The sequence below is a fragment of the Nelusetta ayraudi genome, unplaced genomic scaffold (assembly GCF_046127955.1).
Source record: "Nelusetta ayraudi isolate G7.1 ecotype Tasmania unplaced genomic scaffold, CSIRO-AGI_Nayr_v1 ptg000042l, whole genome shotgun sequence".
NCBI classification, from domain to species: Eukaryota; Metazoa; Chordata; class Actinopteri; order Tetraodontiformes; family Monacanthidae; genus Nelusetta; species Nelusetta ayraudi.
This window is the reverse complement of record NW_027466092.1, coordinates 18,055,427-18,080,000: the sequence shown is the minus strand read 5'-3', so window position 1 is coordinate 18,080,000 and position 24,574 is coordinate 18,055,427. Positions and strand designations below refer to the sequence as shown.

General features: G+C 47.2%; 3 protein-coding genes across 3 annotated transcripts in view; 2 read left to right on the top strand and 1 right to left on the bottom strand.

Moving 5' to 3' along the window:
• Positions 1-12,884, top strand: part of waplb (WAPL cohesin release factor b) — a 19,211-nt gene extending 6,327 nt beyond the window's left edge. Inside the window, exons 5-20 of the mRNA XM_076035108.1 lie at positions 2,018-2,145; positions 4,055-4,150; positions 4,244-4,414; positions 4,571-4,707; positions 5,287-5,398; positions 6,262-6,558; positions 6,639-6,750; positions 6,841-6,938; positions 7,057-7,133; positions 8,625-8,761; positions 8,934-9,049; positions 9,926-10,099; positions 10,188-10,416; positions 10,507-10,595; positions 10,932-11,027; positions 11,416-12,884. Coding sequence (XP_075891223.1) covers positions 2,018-2,145; positions 4,055-4,150; positions 4,244-4,414; positions 4,571-4,707; positions 5,287-5,398; positions 6,262-6,558; positions 6,639-6,750; positions 6,841-6,938; positions 7,057-7,133; positions 8,625-8,761; positions 8,934-9,049; positions 9,926-10,099; positions 10,188-10,416; positions 10,507-10,595; positions 10,932-11,027; positions 11,416-11,481 — 2,135 coding nt within the window. The 3' untranslated portion in view covers positions 11,482-12,884. The remainder of the gene's footprint in view (positions 1-2,017; positions 2,146-4,054; positions 4,151-4,243; positions 4,415-4,570; positions 4,708-5,286; positions 5,399-6,261; positions 6,559-6,638; positions 6,751-6,840; positions 6,939-7,056; positions 7,134-8,624; positions 8,762-8,933; positions 9,050-9,925; positions 10,100-10,187; positions 10,417-10,506; positions 10,596-10,931; positions 11,028-11,415) is intronic.
• Positions 12,885-13,074: 190 nt separating this feature from the next.
• Positions 13,075-13,711, bottom strand: atoh1c (atonal bHLH transcription factor 1c). Its single transcript, XM_076035580.1, has one exon. It carries the CDS (start codon positions 13,681-13,683, stop codon positions 13,075-13,077), a length of 609 nt encoding a protein of 202 aa, XP_075891695.1. The 5' UTR covers positions 13,684-13,711.
• Positions 13,712-24,452: 10,741 nt separating this feature from the next.
• Positions 24,453-24,574, top strand: part of grid1b (glutamate receptor, ionotropic, delta 1b) — a 282,543-nt gene continuing 282,421 nt past the window's right edge. The window contains exon 1 of the mRNA XM_076035105.1: positions 24,453-24,555. Coding sequence (XP_075891220.1) covers positions 24,498-24,555 — 58 coding nt within the window. The 5' untranslated portion in view covers positions 24,453-24,497. The remainder of the gene's footprint in view (positions 24,556-24,574) is intronic.

The window sequence follows — 24,574 nt, the reverse complement described above, 5'->3', positions numbered from 1 at the left end:
TTGACGCGGTCTGACGCGCGGTATGACGCAAGTAGGAAAACTTGTCTCGCAGTGTCCCAAGTGTAACATTTGATATGACACCGAGTTCTGGGACTCAAGACTAGCTTAGAAATATGTATCTGGTTAGCGACTCTGCTTGGTTTCGGCACTCTGACGTTCTCGTTACCTCCGGTGCTCGTACTAGGTGCTACGTGTTTTGCATTCAGGCGGCACCGGAGGCTTGAATAACTGCGGTGGAACGAAATCTCGTTGTCCCACCGTTTGCACACAGCATCCTCCCGCTTGCTACTCAGTGCTTCGCTATCAATTTTGCCGAAAACATGCGAATCAACGCGATAATGTCCTGACCCGAATATATATATGAAAAAACAGTAGAGAAGTTTTAACACATATTTAACAACTGGTGCCGTGCTGTGCATCTGGGCACTTTCTCCCCTGGAGCCGGCTGCTCTCCTATTGGCCGCGCCAAGATGTCGTCACAGCGCGTCGACGCTCGATTTAAAAATGTTTTTAAAAATGTTTTAAATCGAGCGTCAAGGCGTTAAACGCCACCCTTGCGCGACGCTCTGCTCTCTGCGCGGCGTTGCGCTCTTGCGCCGACGTCGCACATACACAATGAATGGCTGCACTGACGCCCCCCCTGCGCTTGACGCGTTCAGTGTGTAGGAGCCTTGACATGCAAACTCTTGTGAAGCTCACCGAGCCTTCCGTGCTGGCACCACGGCGATACACCAACACCTGAAAGGGCGACACCCCGGAGTCGCTGTATCGCCACGCGTAGGGTCGCCAACCGTCCCTTGAAAAACGGAATCGTCCCGTGTCCAGAAACAAAAGTATGCGTCCCGTATTGAGCTTACAAGGGAGGCACTTTGTCCCCCATTACCACGGAAACTGAGGTTGGGTGCTCTTTAAGAATATGTATGGCAAACTTATTCCCCGCCTCTCCTGCTTTGTGACCAATGAGCTGAGTATGACAATACGGAATCCCGCTCATCTCATTGGTCGAGGTACTGTTGCTTGTAGGGTTGCCAACCGTCCCGAATTTGGCAACTAACAAACCTGTCCAAACTGATACGGGACGCACTTTGTTCCGTATATTTCGGGGACCATAAGATGGGGCTGTGCGATTAATCCATTTTAAATCCAAATCCGTTTTTTTTTTAAGTCATAACGATGTTAAATAGAGGAAAATCCATTTTCCTCTTTCATGCTTCTGGGTTGGCGCCTTTTGGGTACCGTAGTCGTGTGCCCCCCCCCCTCGAGAAGCTGTTAACTGGCTACCTATGTTTACTTGCATCTGCACTCGCCACAGCAGGTGTTAAAACCAGGAAGTGATTCTGTTTGCTGCCCTCACCACTACCTGGTAAATTATTTTTCCGGAGTCGCATACAACACGAATCTGTCCGATTTTTGTAGCATATTTAACAGCCCCCCCCCCCCCCAAAAAAATAAAAATCGAAATCAAAAATCGAGTTTTCAGAGAAAAAAAATCGGAATTTTACTTTTGACCAACATCGCCCAGCCCTACCATAAGATAATCGGGACTTGAGCTAGAGAAGTTCACAAATAACGTTGAGGAGATACTTTGTAGATATGTTTTTTTAAAATGACACATCTGTTAATTAATCGTCAGCCTATGACGCAAGTACATAATTCGTTTTTTCGCGCGTCGGAAAATCATGGAAACAAGCTAGCTTAGTAAGTAGTAAATTACAGCCCCTGTCCCTGTTGTTTATACCAAGTTGTAACACTCTTTCACTGATCACTTATCAAGAATCTAACTGTTTAAACATTGCATATAACCTTTAAATATAAATATAATAATTATGCCTATGATATTTTACGTTGAGGCGTTGAGGGGAAGCCTGTGAGGAGCGAAGCGCAGAGAGACGAAGGAAGAATCGTAGCGGATTCGATTGGCCATTCTTACCTGAATCACTCGCCCGCTGCAAATATTGATCTTTGCACGCACTTTATTGACTTCATTCCGTTGTGGGCGTGTCCTCCGTCCCTGCAGACGTCATGGACTTCTCGGAGGACGGCCTCCGCGTGGTGGCCGGCGTGGTTCCTCGCAGGCTGCCGCCCAGCAAACCACCTGAGAAGAACTCTGACACCCTGCGGAGGATCTTCAGCGCGCACAAGAAGGTGAGGCGCTCCGCTAGTTCACTGTTCCTCAACTGGCGGGTTGCGACCCAATAGTGGGTCGCAGAGCTGTTTTGATTGGGCAGCCCCCTTGCTTCTTTATCTATTTATTTATTTTTTTAGAAGGATTTTCTTTTCTCTACACAATACTTGTATATTGTTGCCAGTTGCTCTCCCTATCCCCCATCTTGCCACTCATTTACATCCTCTTTCTACTTTTTCACTCCCTATCCCTCAGTCCTGCCATGGCCAGAATATCACTCATCCATAGAAATATAATGAAGCCACTCAACAGGTAGTTCCAGAACCAACCTGTGTGGCTCACACCCTCCGCTCACAAGCGCTACGGTTGAGAATCTGTCAGCCATCATAAAGACATTGAGACACACTTCTGCTTCTCATTATGGCCAGACAGGACACGGGGAAAATATAGATATGTATATATATTTATTTATAGAGAACATGTTGTAACATTTATTTTTGCGGGACACCAAATTCAATTCAATCATTTCAGTAATTTATTCACTCGACGTGATGGAAAGTGGGCCAGCATTTTTGTTTTTGTGGAATAAATTTGGGTCGTGACTTCATGCTGCGGAGTCAGAATGTGGGTCTGGAGGCTCCACCTGTTGAGAACCACTGTTCTAGTTGGACTTCCTGGACGATGATGTCACCAGGCGCAGAGTCGCGTGGAGGCGGCGTCTTCACGCGCGCGCGCACACACAGACACTCGCGCTCGTGTGTGTGTGCGTGGGTCGCAGCGGGATGTTGGCCCGCACCGCGAGCCCTAACCCCGCCCCCTCTGCCCCTGGCACAGTGGCAGGTGGGCGGGGCCTGCAGGGCCCAGTGTCACTCAGACTGTAGGTGGCTCCACTTCACCCCATGCGCCACTTTTTGTCTCCTCTGATTAAACCCTGTGGTGTGTTTGTGCGCACACACACACACACACACACACACACACACACACACACACACACTGACTTCTTGCTCATCCTGCCCCTCCCTCCTTTGTTTTTCTCCTCTCCCGGCCTTGGCAGCCACAGGTTGGCAGAAATGCAGCAGACGAGAGAAGCCAAAGGGTGGAGAGTGTGTCCCTGTGTGTGTCCCTGTGTGTGTCCCTGTGTGTGTCCCTGTGTGTGTCCCTGTGTGTGCGTCCTGCTGTTTGATGTGTGTTGGCCCAGTTTCACCACTTTAATGAGACTGTGTCTTCCTCCTCCTCTTGCCCGGCACCTTTGTCTCCTCGTCCTCCTTCCCCTCCAACTCCATCTTTTCACACGTCTCCTTTTTAATCTTCAAAAACCAAACCTCGGCGCTCACAGTCGTGTTGTTTTCATTGGGGTCCTATTATGAAAAACCTACTCAGATTTTCAGCTTGTTAACATGTCTTTTTGAGCCACTGGCCCAAGTGTGAAACATGACAACTTGTTCCTCTCTAAGTGGGCTGACGTTTTTGGTGTTGCTGCGCTGAAACGGGCTGTTTGGATTTTGCTCGACTCTACGTCACAGCGCTCTTATTTTGGTTAAAAAAAAAAAAATGTGGCCAAGGTGTCCACCCATGTTCCAAAGTGGAGCTGTGGATGGAGCAGGTGGGCGGGGGGAGACTGAGTGAGAGAAGGTCTTGTTTTGTGAAGCCTGCACAGCTCAGATTAAGAGTTTGGACCAAACCTTGCTCGTTTGTTGTTGGAAGTAAAGCAGCCAAATGAATTTGTCTCCTCTGGAATTGTGCATGAGGGTCCCTTTAAACATCATTCTATTAATGATCGGCTTCCTTCTGGCGCAAGGACGAAAATAAAGATGTCAGCGACGCGATGCTAACCAAACCTCACACTTGATGTTTGTGATGGCGTTTAAAGGAAATGTGCAACGTCCTCTTGATTTGGGATGCGTCCTGGTTTTGTCATTTGTGTTGCAGTCTCCCACCAAAGCTGTGTACAACGCCCGACACTGGACAGTGGAACGCGAGGAGGAGCCTCCACCGTCGTCCTCATCGAAGCCACAGACGACGAATGTAACAACACACACACAAACACACACACACCGTATCGCACACTCACACCCGGTCAGGTTCCACATGACGGAGGTTCCTGCTTGGCGTCTCCAGGCACCCAGCTCATCAGGAGCGTCCAGCAAAGAACCCGCCAACGCTCAGAAGGACGACGGCGTCTTCAAGGCTCCGCCCCCTCCGCCCAAAGTCACCAAGTGTGTGAACATCCCCACCGACCTGTACCAGGACACCGTCACCACGCTCAAGTGCCGCAAAGAGCACAAAGAGGTAAGGTGGGGGCGAGCAGCGCGGAGAGGGTGGGGGGGTGGGGGGGTTGTCCTCACGGTCCCCCGCCCGTCTGAACTCTCTGCTCATGAACTTCTCTGCTGACTCCACCCCCCCGACCAACCCCTCCATCCCCTCCACCCTCCTGCTGCCCTCCAGCTGTACACGGTCGTCCAGCACGTGAAGCACTTCAACGATGTTGTGGAGTTTGGGGAGAACCAGGAGTTCACCGACGACTTTGAGTACCTGGCGACCGGCCTGAAGAGCGGACAGCCGCTCAACACTCGCTGCCTCAGGTGAGGAGCAGTGAAACAAACGCACCCTTTCAACACAGTTCTTCTCCTCCTCCGCCCACCCCCCCTTCTCCTTCTTCTCCTTCTTCTCCCTCTTCTTCTCCCTCGTCACCTTCTCCTCCTCCGCCCACTCCACCTTCTCCTTTCTCTCCCTCTTCTTCTTCTCCTTCTTCTCCTTCTTCTCCCTCTTCTTCTCCTTCTTCTCCTTCTTCTCCCTCTTCTTCTACTTCTTCACCTTCTCCTCCTCCGCCCACTCCACCTTCTTCTTCTTTTCCTTCTTCTCCCTCTTCTTCTTCTCCTTCTCCTTCTTCTCCTTTCTCTCCCTCTCCTTCTTCTCCCTCTTCTTCTCCTTCTTCACCTTCTCCTCCGCCCCCTCCACCTTCTTCTTCTTCTTCTTCTCCTCCTCCTCCTCCTTCTCCTCCTTCACCTTCTCCAACTCCTCTGCCTCCTCCTCCTCCTCCTCCTCCTCCTTCACCTCCGCCACCTCCTCCAACCCCCCCAGCCCTCCTTCTCCTTCTTCTTGCACTTTGTTCAGACTAAAAGGACAGTTGTGTGTGTGTGTGTGTGTGTGTGTGTCTCCAGTGTTATCAGCCTGGCCACCCGCTGTGCCATGCCTGGCTTCAGGATGCACCTGCGTGCGCGGGGGAAGGTGGCCCAGGTCTTCAAAACACTCAACGACGCCCCCCTGCTCCCAGTAAGGCCGCCTGCCCGCCCGCCCGCATGCATGCAACAGTCCAGTGTCTTTCAACTTTTTTTTGAGCCATGCCGCACTGTACACATTGAAGGGATCCCACCTCATGTCCCCCTCTGCTTGCTGACGATCAGTGTTGTTGGGATTACTCCATAAAAGTAATCCAACTACTGATTACTGCTCAAAAAGTAATCTAATTACTTCTTTAACTACTTCATAAGCAATTGATTACTAATTACTAATTGCTTTAGTTAAAACAGATACAGTAACAGTTGCTCAGTGCTTTGGAAGTAACTTTTTCAAAGTGCAAATTTTGCAGTTGCAAATGTTGCGTCTGTCCTCTGAACATGAATGAATGTTTTGTTCTCTGAACGCAAACGGCACAGAACAATCTCATGTACAGCACTGGTGCCTTTTGCACAGCCCATATTGTTAAAATAATTAGAAGCACACTGGTTAAAATATCTCTACTGTACAGAGTACTGCTGACTTACTTGTAAACATGGCTTTCAAAAATTGAAGAGGTTCGACGTGGATATTTTTGAAGTTCACATCTTGTTTCCTGCACATAACGTACAACCAACCACAATATTCTTTGATTTAGATGAGATGAACTCAAAATAATGTTTGTATTTCCAGCTATCAAACATATCAATGACTGCGTGCACAGCTGCATCAGCAATCTGCGACGTCATTGTTTTTGGTTGTTTTTCTAGATTTCAGACATTTTGTGGATAATTAAGACATTTTTAGCAAAAAGTAAAAGTAATGGAACTGCCACAGTAATCCTGTTACATTACTCAGTTACTCAAAAAGTTACAGTAGTGGATTACTTGGGATTACCCCCCCCACCCCCCTCCCTGCAGAACCTCGCTCTCTGCACGGCCTCCCTCATGTACATTCTGAGTCGGGACCGGCTGAACATGGACCTGGACCGCTCGTGTCTGGAGCTCATGATCCGGCTCCTGGAGCTGGACCAGGACCAGGACCAGGACCAGGACTCGGAGCAGGACTCGGAGCAGGACTCGGAGCAGGGAGGGGGCTCTGCCAGCACTGACTCCACCCCTCAGTTCAGCGCCAGGGAGATCGCCAAGATCAAGGAGAAGATCCGCAAGCTGTGCGACACGGTGCACAACAAGCACTTGGACCTGGAGAACATCACGGTGAGGCCGGTGAGGCCCCTCCCCCCTCGTCACTGTGTGTGAATTTGACTCACCCTCCCCTCTCCCCTCGGTCCCTGCAGACGGGTCACCTGGCCATGGAGACGCTGCTGTCCCTGACGTCCAAGAGGGCCGGAGACTGGTTCAAGGAGGAGCTGCGGCTGCTCGGGGGTCTCGACCACATCGTGGACAAAGGTGAGAGAGGCTTCCAGGGGTTCCGCCGTGACCCGGGGGGGGGGGTGGAGGAAATGGTTCTGACTCTGCTTCTTGTCACACCGCCCACAGTGAAGGAGTGCGTCCACAACCTGGACCAGGAGGACGACCAGGAGAAGCTGGTGTCGGCCCTGTGGGGAGCCGAGAGGTGTCTGAGGGTTCTGGAGAGCGTAAGTGTGCTAGACGGAGAAGAAACAGGTTCTGGTCCTGGTCCGGCTCAGGGTTCAGGGGCTTGAGAACCGGACTCCAGTGGTTCTGTTCTGACTGAGAGGTTGATTTGTCCTCCAGGTGACCGTTCACAACCCAGAAAACCAGAGCTACCTGATCGCCTACAAGGACTCATCGCTCATCATCTCCTCTGCAAAGTGAGTGCTCATGCACACTCAGACACACACACACACACACACACACACACACACCCACACACACATTCACACACACGTGCCTCTGCTCACACGTGCACACTAGCGCACAGTGTTTTAGTGTCCCTAATACTCAAGATGTCCATCATTATTGCGGTTTTGTCGTGCAATTTCCTGCACTTGACTTGCTGTCAGTCAAAGTGCTGACCTTTGACCCCTGTCCACTAGAGGAAGAGAGAGCGGAGCAGGGCATGTCCGTCCCCTCACTGGACCCTTCATGTCTTTCTGCCTCTCTCACTCTGTCAAGTCACTCTGTGTGCAAGTCACTCGGTGTCCATGTCCCAACCCTGCAATGTCTCTACAATTGGAGATTTTATGATCAAAAAAAAAATCAAATTATGACGTTTTTTTTTTTTAATCATCTATTTTATTTATTTTATTGTATTTTATACTTTTTCTGTCTGGCCTGTCTCCTCCTCCATCTGGCGCCCCCTGTGTGACCCCGCCCCCCAACAGAGGTTGGGGGTGAGGACGAAGGATAAATGTGGGAACAAAGAGCTGCTGTTTGAGGCAGTGACGCTGTCAGCTGCTGCCTCTGTTAACTCAATTAACCCCCCAAACCACACACACAGCTACGCTCAGACGCCCCGTATTGGTGCCACTTGTACTTCTGTTTCCACTTCTTTCTTTTCTTTTTTTTCAAAATCCATTGAAAATGACATAAAACAATTTAGGTCATGTCTTCACTATAGGAACCACACCACAGTGCCTCAGTTATATTGGAGACCATAGTTCATTTGCTGAAGAACCATGTATCTTGTTTGTAAACTTTATTCTGAGTCGTCTCATATCATCCAAAAACCTTCCCCAAACACAGTGATCTTCACCCACCTGAGGCTTTGGTGGAGCATCGGTGTTACTCGTGTTACTTATCATGCCATATTGTTTCAACCCAACTCTCTGTGCCTTTCTGCTGTGTGCACAGTGCTCATTATTAAAAAAGCAAAGAAAAAAAATTCTAAACACCTCGAAAATACAATCCAGAAATAATCCATTTTTATTCAGGCTGCTCCTTCTCAAACTTCAATTTAAAGACATTTAGAGTGTTGCAAAGTGAAGGGGTGAAAGTTTCAATCTCACTTGTAATTGCACTGTGACACACACACACACGCGCGCACGCACACACTCCTGTCCTTCCTGTTGCTTCCTGCAGTTGGCCAGACTCTGCTTTCTGCTCAGATTTAATCTGGTTATCTACATCAGGCTGCTGACCTGCTTCACCCTACTACTGCAGCTGCCATCCGTTTGTGTATGTGTGCGTGTGCGTGTGCGTGTGTGTGAATGCTGTTCTGTTTTCTGATGACACATTGAAGTGGACGACATTTAGATGCAACTCCAGCTTCTTTCTATTGCCGACTCTTAAGATAAATCCCCTGAGAAATAAAGACAAGTTAATGATGAATTGCTGACTGTTTTTTGCTTTTTGTCCATCAGAGCGTTGAGCAGGTGTGAAGAGATGATCCAGCGTTACAGCAGGGAGCTGCACACAGGTCGCACCGCGGTGGCCAAGGCGGTTGAGGACTGCATGAGGGCCATCATAGGAGTTCTGCTCAACTTGACGCACGACAACGGTCAGCAAACACTCAATGGTCGACGCCGACGATGCACGTGCTCATGTGTTAACATCTGTGTGTGTGTGTGTGTGTGTGTGTGTGTGTGTGTGTGTGTGTGTGTGTGTGTGTGTGTGTGTGTGTGTGTGTGTGTGTGTGTGTGTGTGTGTGTGTGTGTGTGTGTGTGTTGCAGAGTGGGGAAGCACCAAGACGGGAGAACAGAAGGATTTCCTTGTCACGGCTCTGAATTGTGTCCTTAAAGTCCCTCGGTACCTTCCCCAGGAGCGCAGGTTCGACATCCGAGTGCTGGTGAGTCGCACGCTCGCACACGGTCTCTCTGAGGTGCAACACAACACAAACCTCTCACAGAATTAAAGATGGCGGCCCTTGTACGTCAAATAAAGTTTTTTGCTACTTCTGCATTATGCAGCCTATAGACCATGTGCAGTAGCCTCACTTCCCATCACACCTCTGTAAGATCACACGATGCGGCTGGACGCATTAGCCAATCAGAACGAGCTGAAACACAGCATCTAATGTGGTGTCACGCTAGGAATAAAGTGTTTTCTGCGGATTTTCTTTCCTAGTTTTTTTTTAAATATTTTTTTAGAAATATCAAAAGTCCATAAATTAAAAGTATACTATAGAAATATTTATTTTGATCCTTGACTTTGACCAGAGGCTTCCTGTGAACTGTTCTAAAGGCTGCATGGAATTTCTGGCTGCAGTACATTAAGTGGCCACTGAGGAAAAAATGCTGCGCTGCCATATTGAAAGCCTTGTATTTGGTTGTGATGACACATTCATTATACAAACCTCAGAGCTGTTAATGTGAAAGTAACACAACTCGGCTTCATTTTAAAAAAAAAAAAAACATCCGGTTGGTTATTGTGCTGTACACAACATGAGGACAAATAGATCACACCAAAAAAAATTAAGACACGTCTATCAGTACAAATATGAGATGGGTAAAATAATGGTTAAGAGCCAATGAGGAAACACAGAAAGGCATTGCGATAGCAAATTCTGAGTCAAACGGAGCAGCTGAAGCAGGTGACCTTCTGTTTGTGGATATTAAGCCCATGAGCAATACTGCAACCAGCCACCAGGAGGATACCAGGTGTCTAATGTTGTGATAACAGTTGTCCAGCGTGTGTGCTAACCCTGCGTCTGTGTTGTGTTCAGGGTCTGGGTCTGCTCATCAACCTGGTGGAGTACAGTGCCAGGAACAAGTACTGCCTGATGGAGATGGTGATGGAGGAGGGCCCAGTGCCCGGCGACACCACCGTGCTCAGCCCCCCGAACGGAGACGGAGACGGCAGCAGCGGCCCGCTCAGCGCCATCGCCGCCCTCGTACAGGTCCGTGCCAACTGATCCCCCGACCCGGTTCACCCTGCCGCCCCAGGTCCGGTGTCCCAACACGTGTCCTCCTCTGTGTCCTTCCCAGCTGTTCATCCAGAGGGAGCGGGCCGCCGTCCTGGCCGAGGCGCAGACCGACGACCTCATCAAGGAGGCGCCGAAGCCAGCGCTGGACAAGAGCGGAGAGTGGCAGGAGACGGGCGGCGAGATCCAGTGGGTCGCCAACGACAACAACGACGCCAACGACGCCAACCGGCAAGACGACGCCAAGGAGAAGCAGAAGGACGAAGAGGACGAGGAGCTGGATCTCAACAAAGGTGTGGTGGTGGCGGTGGCAGGTGGCTGCCATGCAGGAAGCTTATGATGAAAAATGATCATCCTCATCGTCATCTTCCTCCTGCTTTCAGCTTTGCAGCATGCAGGGAAGCACATGGAGGACAGCATTGTGGCCTCGTACACGGCGTTGCTGCTGGGCTGCTTGTGTCAGGGGAGCCCGGTAAGACACACACACACACACACACACACACAACCCCCTTCACTTTGTTTTGTTGGCATTAGAATCCTGTTATCTTACCCTTTGTGTGTCACAAGACACTAACTTGGCAAAACACACTTTAGAAATAAAATCACTGTATTCTTGACTTTGTGAAATCAGTCAGAAAATATGCAGATCACACACCAGCCACTGGGAGCCTCCCCAGGCTCCTGCTTCCTCCAGCTTTTTACTCAAGGCTCTCTTTTATCGAAGGAAGTTTGTTTCAAGTTTCATGCTGATTATTTTTATTATTATTTTTTTTGTTTGTCTTTTGACTTGATTTCTCTTTGCCCCCAGCTGAATGTGACTACTGTGAGGGAGAACCTGCCAAAAGGAGATTTCTCCATAATGACTGAAATGCTGAAGAAGTTCCTGAACTTTATGAACCTCACTGTGAGTCAAGGAATATTGAAGAATCGCCACAACATGGTGGAAATAGAGATTTAGTTTTGGAATTGAGTTTCAAAATAAATGTCTCCATCTTCATTTGAGTGAGCACACCCCTGCTTAGTCATTCAGAGAGGGAGAAATCATCCCTTCATGAACCCACATACCAGGGATTGACCAGCTAAATGTAAAGCACCCTGAAAGAAAAGCAAATGAATTACACAATGTCTGATTGGACAGATTCACAACAAAACCATGAAACGGAACTCTCTGTGATCAACAGAAGGTGTTTGTACGATAACGGACAAAACCAGAGTGCAGGATGTTGCGAGACGTTGTGTGTCAGTGCGCATTTATTCATTCCTGTGCTAACCGACCTGTCGTGTTTTTGCAGTGTGATGTCGGCACCACAGGACAGAAGTCCATCTCCAGGATCATCGACTACCTGGAGCATTGCTAGACACACACACACACACACACACACACACACACACACACACACACACACACACACACACACACCTACTTAGGCACACTCTCGGACCACCCTGTTGCCATTTATTCTCCATGTAAAGCAACATTCCGCCTCCAGTGGTTTTGGGTAGATTTAAGGTGGACTATGACATTTTCCTTGTGGCCGTGTTTGCTTCCCTCGCCCTGTTGGGAAAAGTCTCCTTTTTTTCCATTTTCTTGTTCATGATGAGACGATCCACCTTCCTTGGCCGCAACACACGTCATCTTAGTCGGGACTTCTTTCCAAAAACCCTTGGCTTCAACAATGGGGACGGGAGAGGAGGAAATCGGGGGTGAACACAGGCCCTGTCTCTTCCCCGGCTAGATTGTTGAAATAATGATATTCACTCACTTAAGTCCACGTAGTTGTTTGTGGACAGCCGTGTTTTAACGTCCCGTGGTGCAGCTGCACCAGGGGATAGGAGCTAAAAAAATTGATGACATCGAACTGCTGGAAGAAAAATGTCTGCAGCTGAAGACGAATAAATCCGAGCATCAGGTCCGTCTGAGAAGCTGCCGATGAATAGACGTCCCGGTTGCCACGGCAACGACTCGTTTTGTTACCATGGTGGAATCACTGCAGTTGTCCGCGTCAATGCCGATGAGCTTGTTTATTTTAAGACACTCAAAGTGGCTGCTGAAGGAAGAAGGCAATGCTGCTGTGCCGATGTATTAAAAGGCAGCGACGCTCCACATCTCCCCACTGCGGAGCTGGATTGTGGCCGCCTCCCCCCCCTACATACATTGGCAACGTAAAGGCAACATTCAGGCATGCTGTTGGGCAAAAAGTGGTGTTTTAAAACGTTTTAACTTATTGTATTATTATTGCGTTTTTCCAAAGTGTTGCCGTTCCCGCCAAACTTTTAGTTTTTTAGTTTGATAAATAATTGAAACCAATTGGATCCTTGACTTGAATGTGTTTGTCCTGGTAAAGTTGTTTTTTTTCTCCCTCTGATTGTCGCAGACACACACTCACACACACACACCCACACCTCTCCTCTTACCAGAGCTTTATGGACTGATGTTTGATTGGTTGATTGAAGAGCTTTCTGTACATACTTCCTCTACTGTATATATGGACTGATTTCCTCACCTCAGAGGAGAAGATGCTGGGTCATGTGGGGTGGGGTTGCGGGAAGGAAGGGTGGATGAATTTAAATGTAGGCGGTAGACTCTACTTTTCTGAATCTGACTATATTTTTCCTTTTCTAAAGCCTTCTGCTGCGTCGTGTTGTTGTTGCGACTGAGCTTCTTTGAGCCGACTGCAGGAAACTTTGTACTGATTTCAGACGGACGTGCTTGTTACCTGTAAATACTTTGAAAGAATAAAAAGTTGCTACTTTCAGTTAATCCTCCTCCTGTTCTTTTATTTCTCTGTCCTCACGCTAATTATTAAAACGAGAATTTAAATCTTGTCCTGGGTTTTTGTTTGAAAGAAAAAAAGAATATGAAAACAAACGTAAAATATCAAATTTTATTTACAAACTTTGTAATCCGAGTGCTGGAAAACAGAGAAAAATCAAAGTCTTTGTGGCAGTGCTCATTTAGTCCCGCTGCTCCTCTGCCACACCTCCTCACTGGAGATCCTCCGCTGCTCCCCTGTGCGTCCCGCCGGACCAACGCTCCCAGCCGCCAGCCGCTCTCCGGACCCCGGCGAGGCCCCCTGCGTGGGTGGAGTGGCCCCCGGGGAATGCGACGCGCGGCCGGGCTCCTCCTGAAGTAGCTCGCTGAGGGTGGTGATGTAGATCTGAGCCATTTGGAGCGTCTCGGACTTGGAGAGCTTCTTGTCGCTCTCCAGGTTCGGGATGACGCTCCTCAGACGGTCGAAGGCGACGTTGAGGCCGAGCATCCTCCTCCTCTCCCGGGCGTTGGCTGCGAGGCGGCGACGCCTCTGCGCCCGCTCCAGGGCGCACTGGTCCGGGTGCAGGTAATGCAGCGCGCCGCCGGAGGGGCCCAGTCGGAACTCCACGATGGTGCAAGGAGTGTCCGGGTGGTCGCGTTTGTTCCGCTCCCTGGTCCGCTGAAGCAGAGCGTGGACGTCGGCATGCAGAGAGCCCGGGGCCGCTGGGCCGGAGCCCGGGCCCTGGCCGGGGCCTCCCTCCAGGTCTCCAGAGATGAGAGGCGCTAGGAGGCTTTTGCTGGGCGGCATGGCAGCTCCTCTGAGTCGGGACGGATGTCCGAACCGGTCCGGTGTGTGGTGGTCCCTCCACGCTGATGAGGGGGATTTTTATGGAGGAGGCTGCAGGGCCGGGGGATCGGGTCACACTGGAGCGTGCTCCGGAGGCGTGGCCAGGGTCGTGCGCTGGTTGACGGCTGCAGGAGGTCCATCCAGCAAGTTCATCAAAAAAGGATTAGACGCGTCTCGGTGCGCAAGGATTCAATTGACACCTTCCAGCCGGAACAAAGCTACCACACAACTGAATGGTACTTTTATATGTAAATAAAACCTGGCTTGAAAGCAGGGAGAATCCATATTCCTTTATTAGGCCTACTTATTGAAGTTATAAAGAGATTCACAAATTATCGTAGAATAGATATGTAAAAATAAAGATAATCTTAGAATGATAAAAAGAAAAAAAGTTAAATAAATGTTTAGTAAATAGTTACGAAAACGTAAATATTTGCTTGCTCTGGGCTATTTAAATATTTTTCACGTTTGCGTCCGTCCGCAATAGCACAATTCTGATGTACAAAATAAGGAATTGTGGTATTTGTTAAGTATATTTTATATGTACGTACATATAAAATTGCATTGAATTATGTGGAATACATAACCGTGATGAACAGTTAAAAGGGGTAGGCATAAAAAGTGGATACTTCCTCCTACTTCTTTTCGAGCAAGATACTGTTTTGTTTTTATACTTGTTCATAAATAAATAAATAAATAAATAAATAAACAGTTTTTTTTCCCTTTCATTTAATTCAATGCGCAGCTGCATTTGACTTGAGTCCCTGGATTGACGCCGACGCCTGAACTCAACATGTTCCGGTCCGGCTGACCGAGTTCGAGCGAGTATTTACAATGAATTGTCTTGCCTCGTGTACTTTTGAATATGAGAAGTGTCAAAAAGAAAACGACCGAAGACAACTCTAAACTTGCTAACACCACAGCAACGATTCTACACCGAACTTTGCACTGGAGTGAGTGGAAAAACGACAATCTTAACCAAAAATCAAAAGCATGGAAGTACAGCAAGTGAAAGACTGGTGTTCAACCTGACCGAGGAACGAAGAAATTCCGTTAGCTTTGGGTAATTAACACGCAATGAGACCGTTTGTCCTTCAAATTTTCCATTGAAACGTTGAAGACAGAGAAAATAATATGTTCCCAAACAATGTGCTGGAATTAAATTCTCCCGAGTGTGTGACACAAGTTGAACAACTGAGGTCATGAAAATCATCGAGGAAGGAACTGGGTCTGAGCATTTTTTTGAATCTCAGAATTGTAATCCTTTATGAGCCATTACAAAATGTTAATGATAGTTGTGCACGAGTATGGCTTTCCACAACAGTGATGAAAGACACCTTGCTGTAAGAGGGAAACATTTTGGGCATGCCTGACTATTAACAAGCACAGGACTGCTGCTTATTTTCTCCAAAGTCTCCTCCCCAAATGATTCAACTTTTGTGCCATCTTGGATAAAAAGAGGCCACCGGCCCTCACCATAAGGCTGCTGGCAATTTTCCTGATTTAAGGTAAGAGGCAGCCACAGATGTTGTGCGTTTGGATCGGCCCTGCTTTTATTTACCATGACTGTATTTTTAAGGATTACTTTTGCGATAAGGAGAACTACCTAATATGCATCTTATTGATCACTTCATTACATATACTGTGCTAACACCAAATAAGACCCTCCTTTGCCTTCAGAACTACCTACATTATTCTTTACATACTGTAAATTCAACAAGGCGCTGGAAACATTGTTTAGAGATTTTGGTCTAACCTCTACTTGAAGCTCCACATGTCTCAGTAGCAACGTGATTTTTTTGATTTGTTTGTTACCTTAAAAAAAAAAAAATCTATTTTACTCTGACATCTGGCACCAATTAGTTTTTTTTTTGGCACAGCCAACTGCTGCTCATTTTCTATCTATCTGGCCTCTTCCCTGTAAAACTGCAGAGATATTTGTGTATGAAAATTCCAGCAGATCAAACCTTGTGAAACACTCGGACCACTTCGTCTGGCACCACGCCCATTCCACGTCCTAAGTTATTAAAGTCACCCTCTTCTTTTTGCTTGGTGTGAACTTCGGCAGGTGGTCTTGACGAGATCCATGTGCGTCCCTCGCTGCACTGAGTTGCTGCCGCATGATTGGTCGATCGGAGATATGCAGTTAAACAGGTGCACTAAATAAAGTGGACCTTGAGGACTGTTTCAGCACCATGGAAAGCACTGTGCGTTTGACGGTAACCAATTACAGTTTCCTGGTGTGCTTGCTTTTGTGGGTGTAAATGTTTTGACCATAATAGGATTTAAGTGGTTTAGGGTTTATTTAATTTTCCATTTTTGAAAAATTTGCGAGACAGGGGGCAGACATGGTCGACAACAGAGCAGCAGGAGGGACAGAGGAAGAGAGGAAGCTGCCAGCTGTTAAAAGCTGCTTTATTTCCTTGTGGTTAATAACAGATTTAACGTAATGATGCAGACTTTTTCTTCTGTCGATCTGTTGCTCCTGTAATATTTGGGATCGTTGTGTTGTGTTTGTAGCCATACAGGCCATTAACTTGTTGTAATGTGTTTCCTGTGGACCCATTTGAAATTATACTGACAGTTTTATCGGCTTACAGCATTAATAGTCAAGTGTTTTTCCACAGTGACCTGCTCACTGGCTGCACTTGTGCAGATATAACTTTGTTTGTGCACAAGGCTTTTAAAGTCGAGGTGTGCATGAGATAGCTGTTGTTGCTCAGGCACTAGAACTGTGAAACTTGTGAAGCATCCTTCCACCCACTTTTCTGGACATTTGAAAAGATATGTAAAGGATTGTTGAGAACAAAATGTCTCTGAACCTTGTAGTAGTAACTGTTTTAAAGAACTTTTGAACCTTTTGGAACAAGCGAGTCAGCAAAACAAAGCTGGCGGATGCTAAAACCAGAGCCCATCGAATCGAAGCAGTCGTGCAAAGTTCACTTTTGAAACCCCCAGCTGTCCCAGACCGCGTTGATCAGCAGTGAGATGGAGTGATGTCCTGTGGGACGTGAAGACAGTTGTGTCTCTGCAGGTTGTGGGATGTTTGATCTGTGGCCCGTGTCCGCCCGCTGGCTGCAATGAGCCGTTTCATTGGCTTTAATAAGGCGGAGTGTGCCAACAACTGTCACTGGAGGCGGGGAGCCAAACCTCCCCACCTTTCCCCCACTGACTGAAGACCCCTCCCCCTCGCACGGCGAGGCCCCCTCTGCACCCTCCCACCCTCACCCAGAAGGAGCCCATTATGTCGCTGGCCAGCCTGCTGCTGTGCTGGGGTGTGTGTAAAAGCCCCGGCCGGCGGTGCGCTGGCAGGCTGGCAGGCCCCGCGGCCTCGCTACTGATCCCCTCCACAGTGGCCGAAGCCCAGATTCTGTCAAACTCCTTCGGCGAGCTGAGCTGACGAGCAACAGGGGGAGCCAGAGAGCATCCAAACTCCGCCTGGCGCCGAGAGCAACCTTAAGCTCTGGCGTACAGCAGGGCAGGCGTAGCGAGGGAGAGACTCCTGGATGAAGTTCAAAGGGAGATTAGTTCAAAAAAATGTATTAAAAATAACATTGCAATGCAAACAATAAGAGAAATAAATGAGCAGAAAAGTGAACACATACAGCAGTGTATAGAGATGGATTCATATATCTCAGCCCCCTCATAAGGTTTTTATTTGTTGCCTGTGAGTACAGGCTGGTTGGACCAGGAAAAAAACCAAAGGTCAGTGGGTGGTGCTGAGAGGTTTGGCTTCACTTCTTATTGTGTTGTGCCTTGTTAAACTCAATGAAACGGCTCGTTGGATGGTCGCGGGCCGCAGATCAAATCAGCCCTTGTCCACTGATTGAATCCAGCTGTTTTGTCCCTGAAGAGCTGAGAGACGTCTTGCATTCCGGCCGGCAGCAGCGGCAGCATCAGGCCTGAAACCTCTGCTACAGCTGTAGGACACGGAACGTGTTGAAAATCTGTTTATTTGAAGTATGCATTGGACAGTAGCTAATTTTGCTCAGCTCAGACACTGTTCACGCTCCCCCAGCTCCAACCGTCTCCAGGAGCTCTGCCTGTAACTGCAACAGCTCAGTTGCAGTGTGTTGGTTAGAGTGGAAGTGTGAATATGATTCACCAGGGATGGACCGATACCACTTTTTTTGCAGATTGAATAGAGAATGAGAACTGGCATAGTCACCGATACAGATGCTGAGTACTTAACATCGTCATCACACATTATAGAATTACTTACGTTTTTTGTTATTTTTTCCTCAGATGTTCTGTTATTTGAACAACATTCTCTTTTCTAGAACAGGGTGACTGTCACAAGTTTCACTGCAGTGCAAACACAAATTTGACTAAATTAAATTGTCATGTGCATATAAATACAACTGGTATCGGTGTCGTGGTATCGGCACGTATTTTACGATTACGAGAGGGGTACCCAACCCCGATGTCAGTACCGATATCGATACTGACATCGGTATCATCCTTGCAGATGTTATGTCCACATCTGATATTTGCGCTGAATTTAGTAGACACGGGCCCAGTGAAATAAATACCAACGAACTGGGCTCATGACTCAGTGTCACTATAGTTGTAGAAGAGTTAAATCGGACTCCAGTTGCTCCAACCTTTTACGTTAAGATGACCTGGATGACTGAGAGGCCTCGCAGACATTTCATGCGCAGGTGTCGCTGATGATTTGACTTGACTTGGGGAAGGGGTGCAGTGGTCGCTGTCCCGCTGTCAGTTTCTGACTGTGATTCCAGCTTGGAATCGGAGTGCCGGCAGGTGAAGGAACCCCTCGCACTGTCCGCTTGTCGTCCCTGTGGGGCGTCCCATTCACAGATCAAAGGCACTTTGACGGTCGACGCCGGGCCACAGCTGATGGCCGGCCACGCGGCTCAGCCCTTTGATGCGAGCTAGAGAACACACACATGCTGCACGCTCATTGGTTTGATTTCACACGGGCGACCCTTCCTTCCTCCCTTCCTACCTCTTTTGTGCACCGCAGGAGCCCTCTGCTCTCCCTCTCCCTGATCGCTGTATCGATCAGGCCGGCTGCAAGTGTGTGTGTGTGTGTGTGGCCAGGAGGGGTGTAATCGGGCGTGTCGCTGCCCTAATGAAAGATCACCCCCTCTACCCCACTCCCTAACACACACACACACACACACACACACACACACACACACACACACACACACACACACACACACACACACACACACACAGAGTCACAGAGTCACAGAGCGTGTGTCTAATAGATGTGGAAGGCTTCAGATCCAGTGACGGCAGACATTTAGGGGCTGCGGTGTGTAAGCTATGTCGCCCCCCTCTGGCTGAGAGAGGGAGCGCACATTCTAGTGACGCTTAAAAAAATAATAATTAGTGGCTGTGCTGTTGCCGTGTTGCCGCCCGACTGCACATCACTGCCGATTATTTCCCCCCACAGATATTGTAGTTTTGGAGCATAAACAAAGACAGCGCACTGACCAGCAAGCAAGACTGTGTGGCGGCTGACATGAGGGTCATTATAGTAACTTTTCATAACTGGACTGACCTTTACTGCTGAGCAACACACACACACACACACACACACACACACACACACACACACACACACACACACACACACACACACACCCGCGGAGTCCGTATATACGAGTGAGCGTGTGGTCCTACAAAACGCGCGCTTGCGTTAAAAGACTGCTCCGCTTAATTTAATAACGTGGGCTGCAGTGAGCTTGGACGCCTCTAGGTGGCAGTGTTTGTCTCCCTCTTTTTAGATGAGCGTTCTTGCTTTGTGGAGATCTCAGTTTGTCCCTCAGATGTTTACGAGCGCGACGTTTGGGAAAAACAATCAAGTCACATATGGAAAGCAACATATTTAAAGATTCAGCCACGATTCAAAACGCATGAAGGTTTGGTTTGTTTGAAATGACAGAAAATGACCTGAAGGTTTACAACCACGCTGTTGGTCGCTGAGGCACCAAGACTCAAGTCACCGGAGATTTCTTTTTCCCTCCCGCTGTCCCTTGACTCGGAGGCTTGGTGGGATTTCAGTCGGGAGGTAGGGGGGGGGGGTGTTCATCAATAATTTATCCTCTCTGCCGCCGCTGTGAAACCTGCCCCCCTCACAGAGTTCCTCCTGGGGAAAAACTTTCTTCCTGCCTGTCTTCTCTGCAATGAACAAATGGAGATGCAGGCAGCCGGAAGATGGAGGCGGAGGTCCAGGGATGTTTTTCAACTTTACTGCAGAGAATGAATTGATATGAAACAACAACAACAACAAAAGATAAAAAAAAAATGTAGAGCTGCAAGTCTGCCAACCTCCTCCAGGATTTTCAAACCTTTGCTTGCAGCAGTTTAGTGTAGGAACTCGTTCTTCCAGAAGAAGCTTTGCGTGGTCTACGGTTTGGGTTTGGGCATCTGAGCTGGATAATACAGCTCGCATACTTTTAATGCTATATGTGATCTTAATGACTGATTTCAACTGTGCTGTGTGCTGTGTTTCGTGTAGCTGGGTGGTGTTAAAAATAAGGTATTTTTCTGTGTGTTAGCAGCTGCAGCTCATTTTAATTTTTTTTTGTTGCTTCTGCGGAGTTGCCTTGAATTCCGTTGTTCCTTTCAACAAACACATCATTGATTTTCTATGCGTGTTGCTGCTCTTTGTGCCCCATTACAGTGTATTGTTGTCCCTTCGAAGTAAAAGGCTCAAATTCAGCAGTGAATTGTTTCATGCTGCAGTGGTAACTCAGCTATTTTTTTTTTTTTTTTTTTTTTTTTAGCTCTTACTTTGTGTCATAGCGCGATGTGATATTTCTTAAATTCTAATACATCCACCAAGATAGCCACTGCAACATGCTTATATAAGAAAAAAACAAAAAAACTTCCTTTTCTCCATTAAGGATTTTTAGGACCAGATCAACTGATAGCAAAATCAGTTGATCAGTTTATGGCATAGTTCCAATTTTATTCCAATTTTCTTCTTTTCTTAATCAATGCTAAGATTCTGTAGCATTCCAAATGTAAGTACCTTAAAGTTTCATTGTCTAGTTTTTCCTTATATGAAAAACAACATTACATGTTAGTTAATGCAGATTATAACTTACATCTGGGCAAAATGTAGCATATAAGCCAGCAAAAACTGTATCAAGTGAATCTTGTTGAAGTTCAACATCGACTCTGGCTGCAGTACAAATATTACGATCAATATCTTCCAGCCAAATTAGAAAGTTTGAAACTTCTGCTGCAGCTCCGTGATCAACTTGGTTCCTGTTTCACTTGTTCATCGATTGACATAATGATTTCTGTTAGGGAAAGCTACCAGCCACTGCAAGCCAAAATATAAAGTGATACGATAGCATCAGGGCATCGTCTTGGCTGCAGGATCAGCGAATCGTGGAGAAAGTAAACACACTTGGTGGGATGAAGCTATAGGAGTTACATAATCAATAATTCATTTGCTGGATTTGTTCTGCTCTGCAAAGCCGGAGCTGCAGCCGGTGTGTTTTTTTTTTGTGAGTGTGTTTGACAGCGTCCGCGTCATGTAACCGTCTGAGATAAGGGTGTTTACACGCTACTCACCAGTGTGAATAAAAAAGTGATTAGGACCTTTTTAGGCTACGCTAGTTATCTCAAGTCGAAAAGTCAGGCCCCGCCCTCCAGGTTTGTCTTCCTGACCCCACGTTGACTTAGAGGAAGCGGACCAAACTAAACTCAAAGAAAAACCAAAGAGAAAAGAGATTCTCAGAGTTTTAATGGCGTAGTGCAATGTATGAATACAGAGGATGTTAGAATGTATTTTTTTTCATTCAAAAATATTTTGAAAACACACTTAAAGAAAAGTTCTCTCATGTCGGAATGAAGCAGTTGACCTCCTTTCTGTTTAATTCACTTTCAACTTTGAAATACTACTTTACTCTGTGTGTGTGTGTGTTCACTATGATGGTTTTGAATGAGATATTGTAAAGGGGGGCGACACGGTGGCACAGTGGTTAGCGCTGCCGCCTCACAGCAACAAGGTTGTGGGTTCGATTCCTGGCCTGGGGCAGAGTTTGCATGTTCTCCCTGTGTCTGCGTGGGTTCTCTCCGGGTTCTCCGGCTTCCTCCCACACTCCAAAAACATGCATGTGAGGTCAATTGAGCATTCTAAATTGTCCGTAGGTGTGCATGTCATGTGAGTGTGAATGGTTGTTTGTCTCAATGTGGCCCTGCGATGAACTGGCGATTTGTCCAGGGTGTCACCCTGCCTTCCCTATGACAGCTGGGAGAGGCTCCAGCAGACCCCCGTGACCCTGAGCTCGGGACTAAGCGGGTATGGAAAATGAATGGATGGATATTGTAAAGGTTTTCAGCTTAAGGTGTTTTCCCCATGAGACACATTAGCTTCCTACTGTGCCTGGGCTCTACAGTCCACCTCCCCTAGCTGTCTACTAGCTTGCTTTGAACGCTCTAACACACAGTGCACGGTCAGTTGATTTGCAAGCCACGAACGCACAGAAATTTTAGCAGGTAGTCGTCTCCACGGTGTGGCCCTTGTGTTCATATTGATGAAGGAAGTGCTGAATTCTGCGTGTGAAGTGTGGAATATCCAGCAGAAGATGTAAATGTTGACTTCTTTGAGGGGATGATATTCAGTTGGTTGCAGTCTGCAAACACACAGTTAGACCTTCAACACACGTGTGTGTGCGCGCACGTGTACAGCAGCATCAATAATATGTTATAATATAGTATAATATAATATAATAAAACAAAAGCAAAAATCAGGTTGTTTTTTTGTAACTTTTTACTGTTAGCCAACGCTGTTGTGTTTGCTGTCTTTGCACTCAGTTGACAAAAATTGCACCAGGAGCACCAGAGTATGCTGTTTATTTTGATGTGTGTGTGTGTGTGTATGTGTGTGTGTTTATTTTTGAGTGCTCGGTCTGACCTCCTCTTCTACTGTTTCAGTCACAACATTATTTAATATTTCAGAAGACGAGCCGGCCTGTCCTGCGCCGGTCTTGATGTTTTTCCTTCACCGCTAGAGACGGTGTGGATGCAGTGGACGTGGCCAGACTCTGAATGAGATTCTCGGAACTCTCTCCTCCCCTCCCCTTCCTTCCCCCGCCACTCCCCCGCTCCCCTGAACTCAAACTGGGTTGTTTTTTTCCTCGCTCCTGTTATTATTATGTGTTGAATGTTGCGCCTTTATTTCTTTCCAGCGCCGCAGCGGCGCTGCTTTTGTGAATAAAAAATAAAAAAGGAAGTCTTGGGGTCCTGGCGATTACAATGCCGATTTGGCATCAGTCTCCACTCTGTGAAGGCGTCCGTGCAGATAATATCAACCTGAGTGACTGAAGGTTACAGAGTCAACGCTTTCTGCGCTGTGGAGCTGTGGCAGCACATTGTTCTGCGACGGTACCCAGTCGGCAAACCAGTGCGACTCAGCAGCGACAGAGGTGTGATGACCGATGCGCATGTGTCGAGCAAAGGCCAGTGTTAGCTTCTGGAGCTCAGCCGTTAGCCTGCTTGGTAAATGCTAGAGGGCATCAAACTTTTTGTCATTTCAAACAAAATATCCATCACATTTTTTGCTAAATTTGCTGGCAATTTTAAATTTGTGCATTTTCATCTATGATTTGTTAATGTTGAATTCCTGTGCTTTGGGTATTTCTTGGCTAGGTGAGCTGAAAGATCTTCTTTCAGACATCTGTGCTCCAGATAATTGACCCACAACAACTGCTGCTTGTTGTTGCTCTTCTCTGATACTGGATTGATGCCGCCTTGTTTTTGTGACATTCCAAAGAAATGGAACAACAAGATCAGATGAGCCTATATTGTCCCACTGCTGGGAAATGTGCAGTGTATACAGCAGCCTTGGAACAGAGGGCTAAATGTGCAGTTTTCTGGAAAGCTCTCTGAGAGTTTTTTGATTGATTTTTTTGTGTGAGATTGCCTCGTTGGAGTCGAGGCTGAGAAAAGAAAGATCCAAAATTTCATATAAAATTTGATCTTTCAACCTACAACACACATCAGTTTGTTGTCTTCAGTCACATCCTCCTATCCCTCCCCCATGAGATTTTGCGCACCACAGTGCGCCAACTCGTTTTTACGTACCTTCATACTCTGTCTGCTCTTGACAACCTGTCGACCTGACACCATTTCAGTGACTTGTGTCACAGCCTGAGATTCACTTCCAGCTTCAAATCTGAGATGTGGATCCACGTTTATTAGATCCCTGCTGCACCGCGACAAACACTGAGCCGCTAACATCACCAACGAGGCCCCCAAACTTCCAGCGATCAGAGAATGATTAGTGTCTTTTGAATAGTTGAAAATATTTTCTGGTAAAATGCAAATCAAATCAAACTCGACTTGTCGAGAAGCCTCAGATTTGGCCCGGAGGAAATAAATGTGTGAGTGCCACAGAAACTCTTCATGGAGGTTCATTGTCTAAAGCGACTAATGAAGTGAGCTGAAAGTGAATGGATGAGCAATGAGCAAAGACACAATGGGGCTCCTTTTGTCAAATGTGTGGATCCCATTTTTCAACAGGCTTTTTAAAAAAGCAGGCAACAAGCAAATGGCAAATTAGCTGTAAATTAATTTGCAGCGCAATCATTTCTTTTTCAATGGATACAAAGAAAATCTGAGTCCAAGATACAATTCAACATTTTTTCTCCCCAACAACTTTACAGTCAAAGTGTGTCAAAAGGTTCCTGTGTGGTTCAACTTCTCTTTTCTTTCTTTTTTTTTTTTTTTTAAATAGGACAAGCAGAGAATACTTGGATTTCTGCAGAGGTCTGTCATGGGATGAGATGGTGAAGAAGATGATTTCACATGATTCAACATCAAGAGGACTCAGCTGGTCCGCAGGTGAAGACAACCTTTCTGT

Coding starts and splice junctions, on each gene's coding strand:
- atoh1c (XM_076035580.1), bottom strand. CDS start 13,683: ATGCCGCCCAGCAAAAGCCTCCTAGCGCCTCTCATCTCTGGAGACCTG.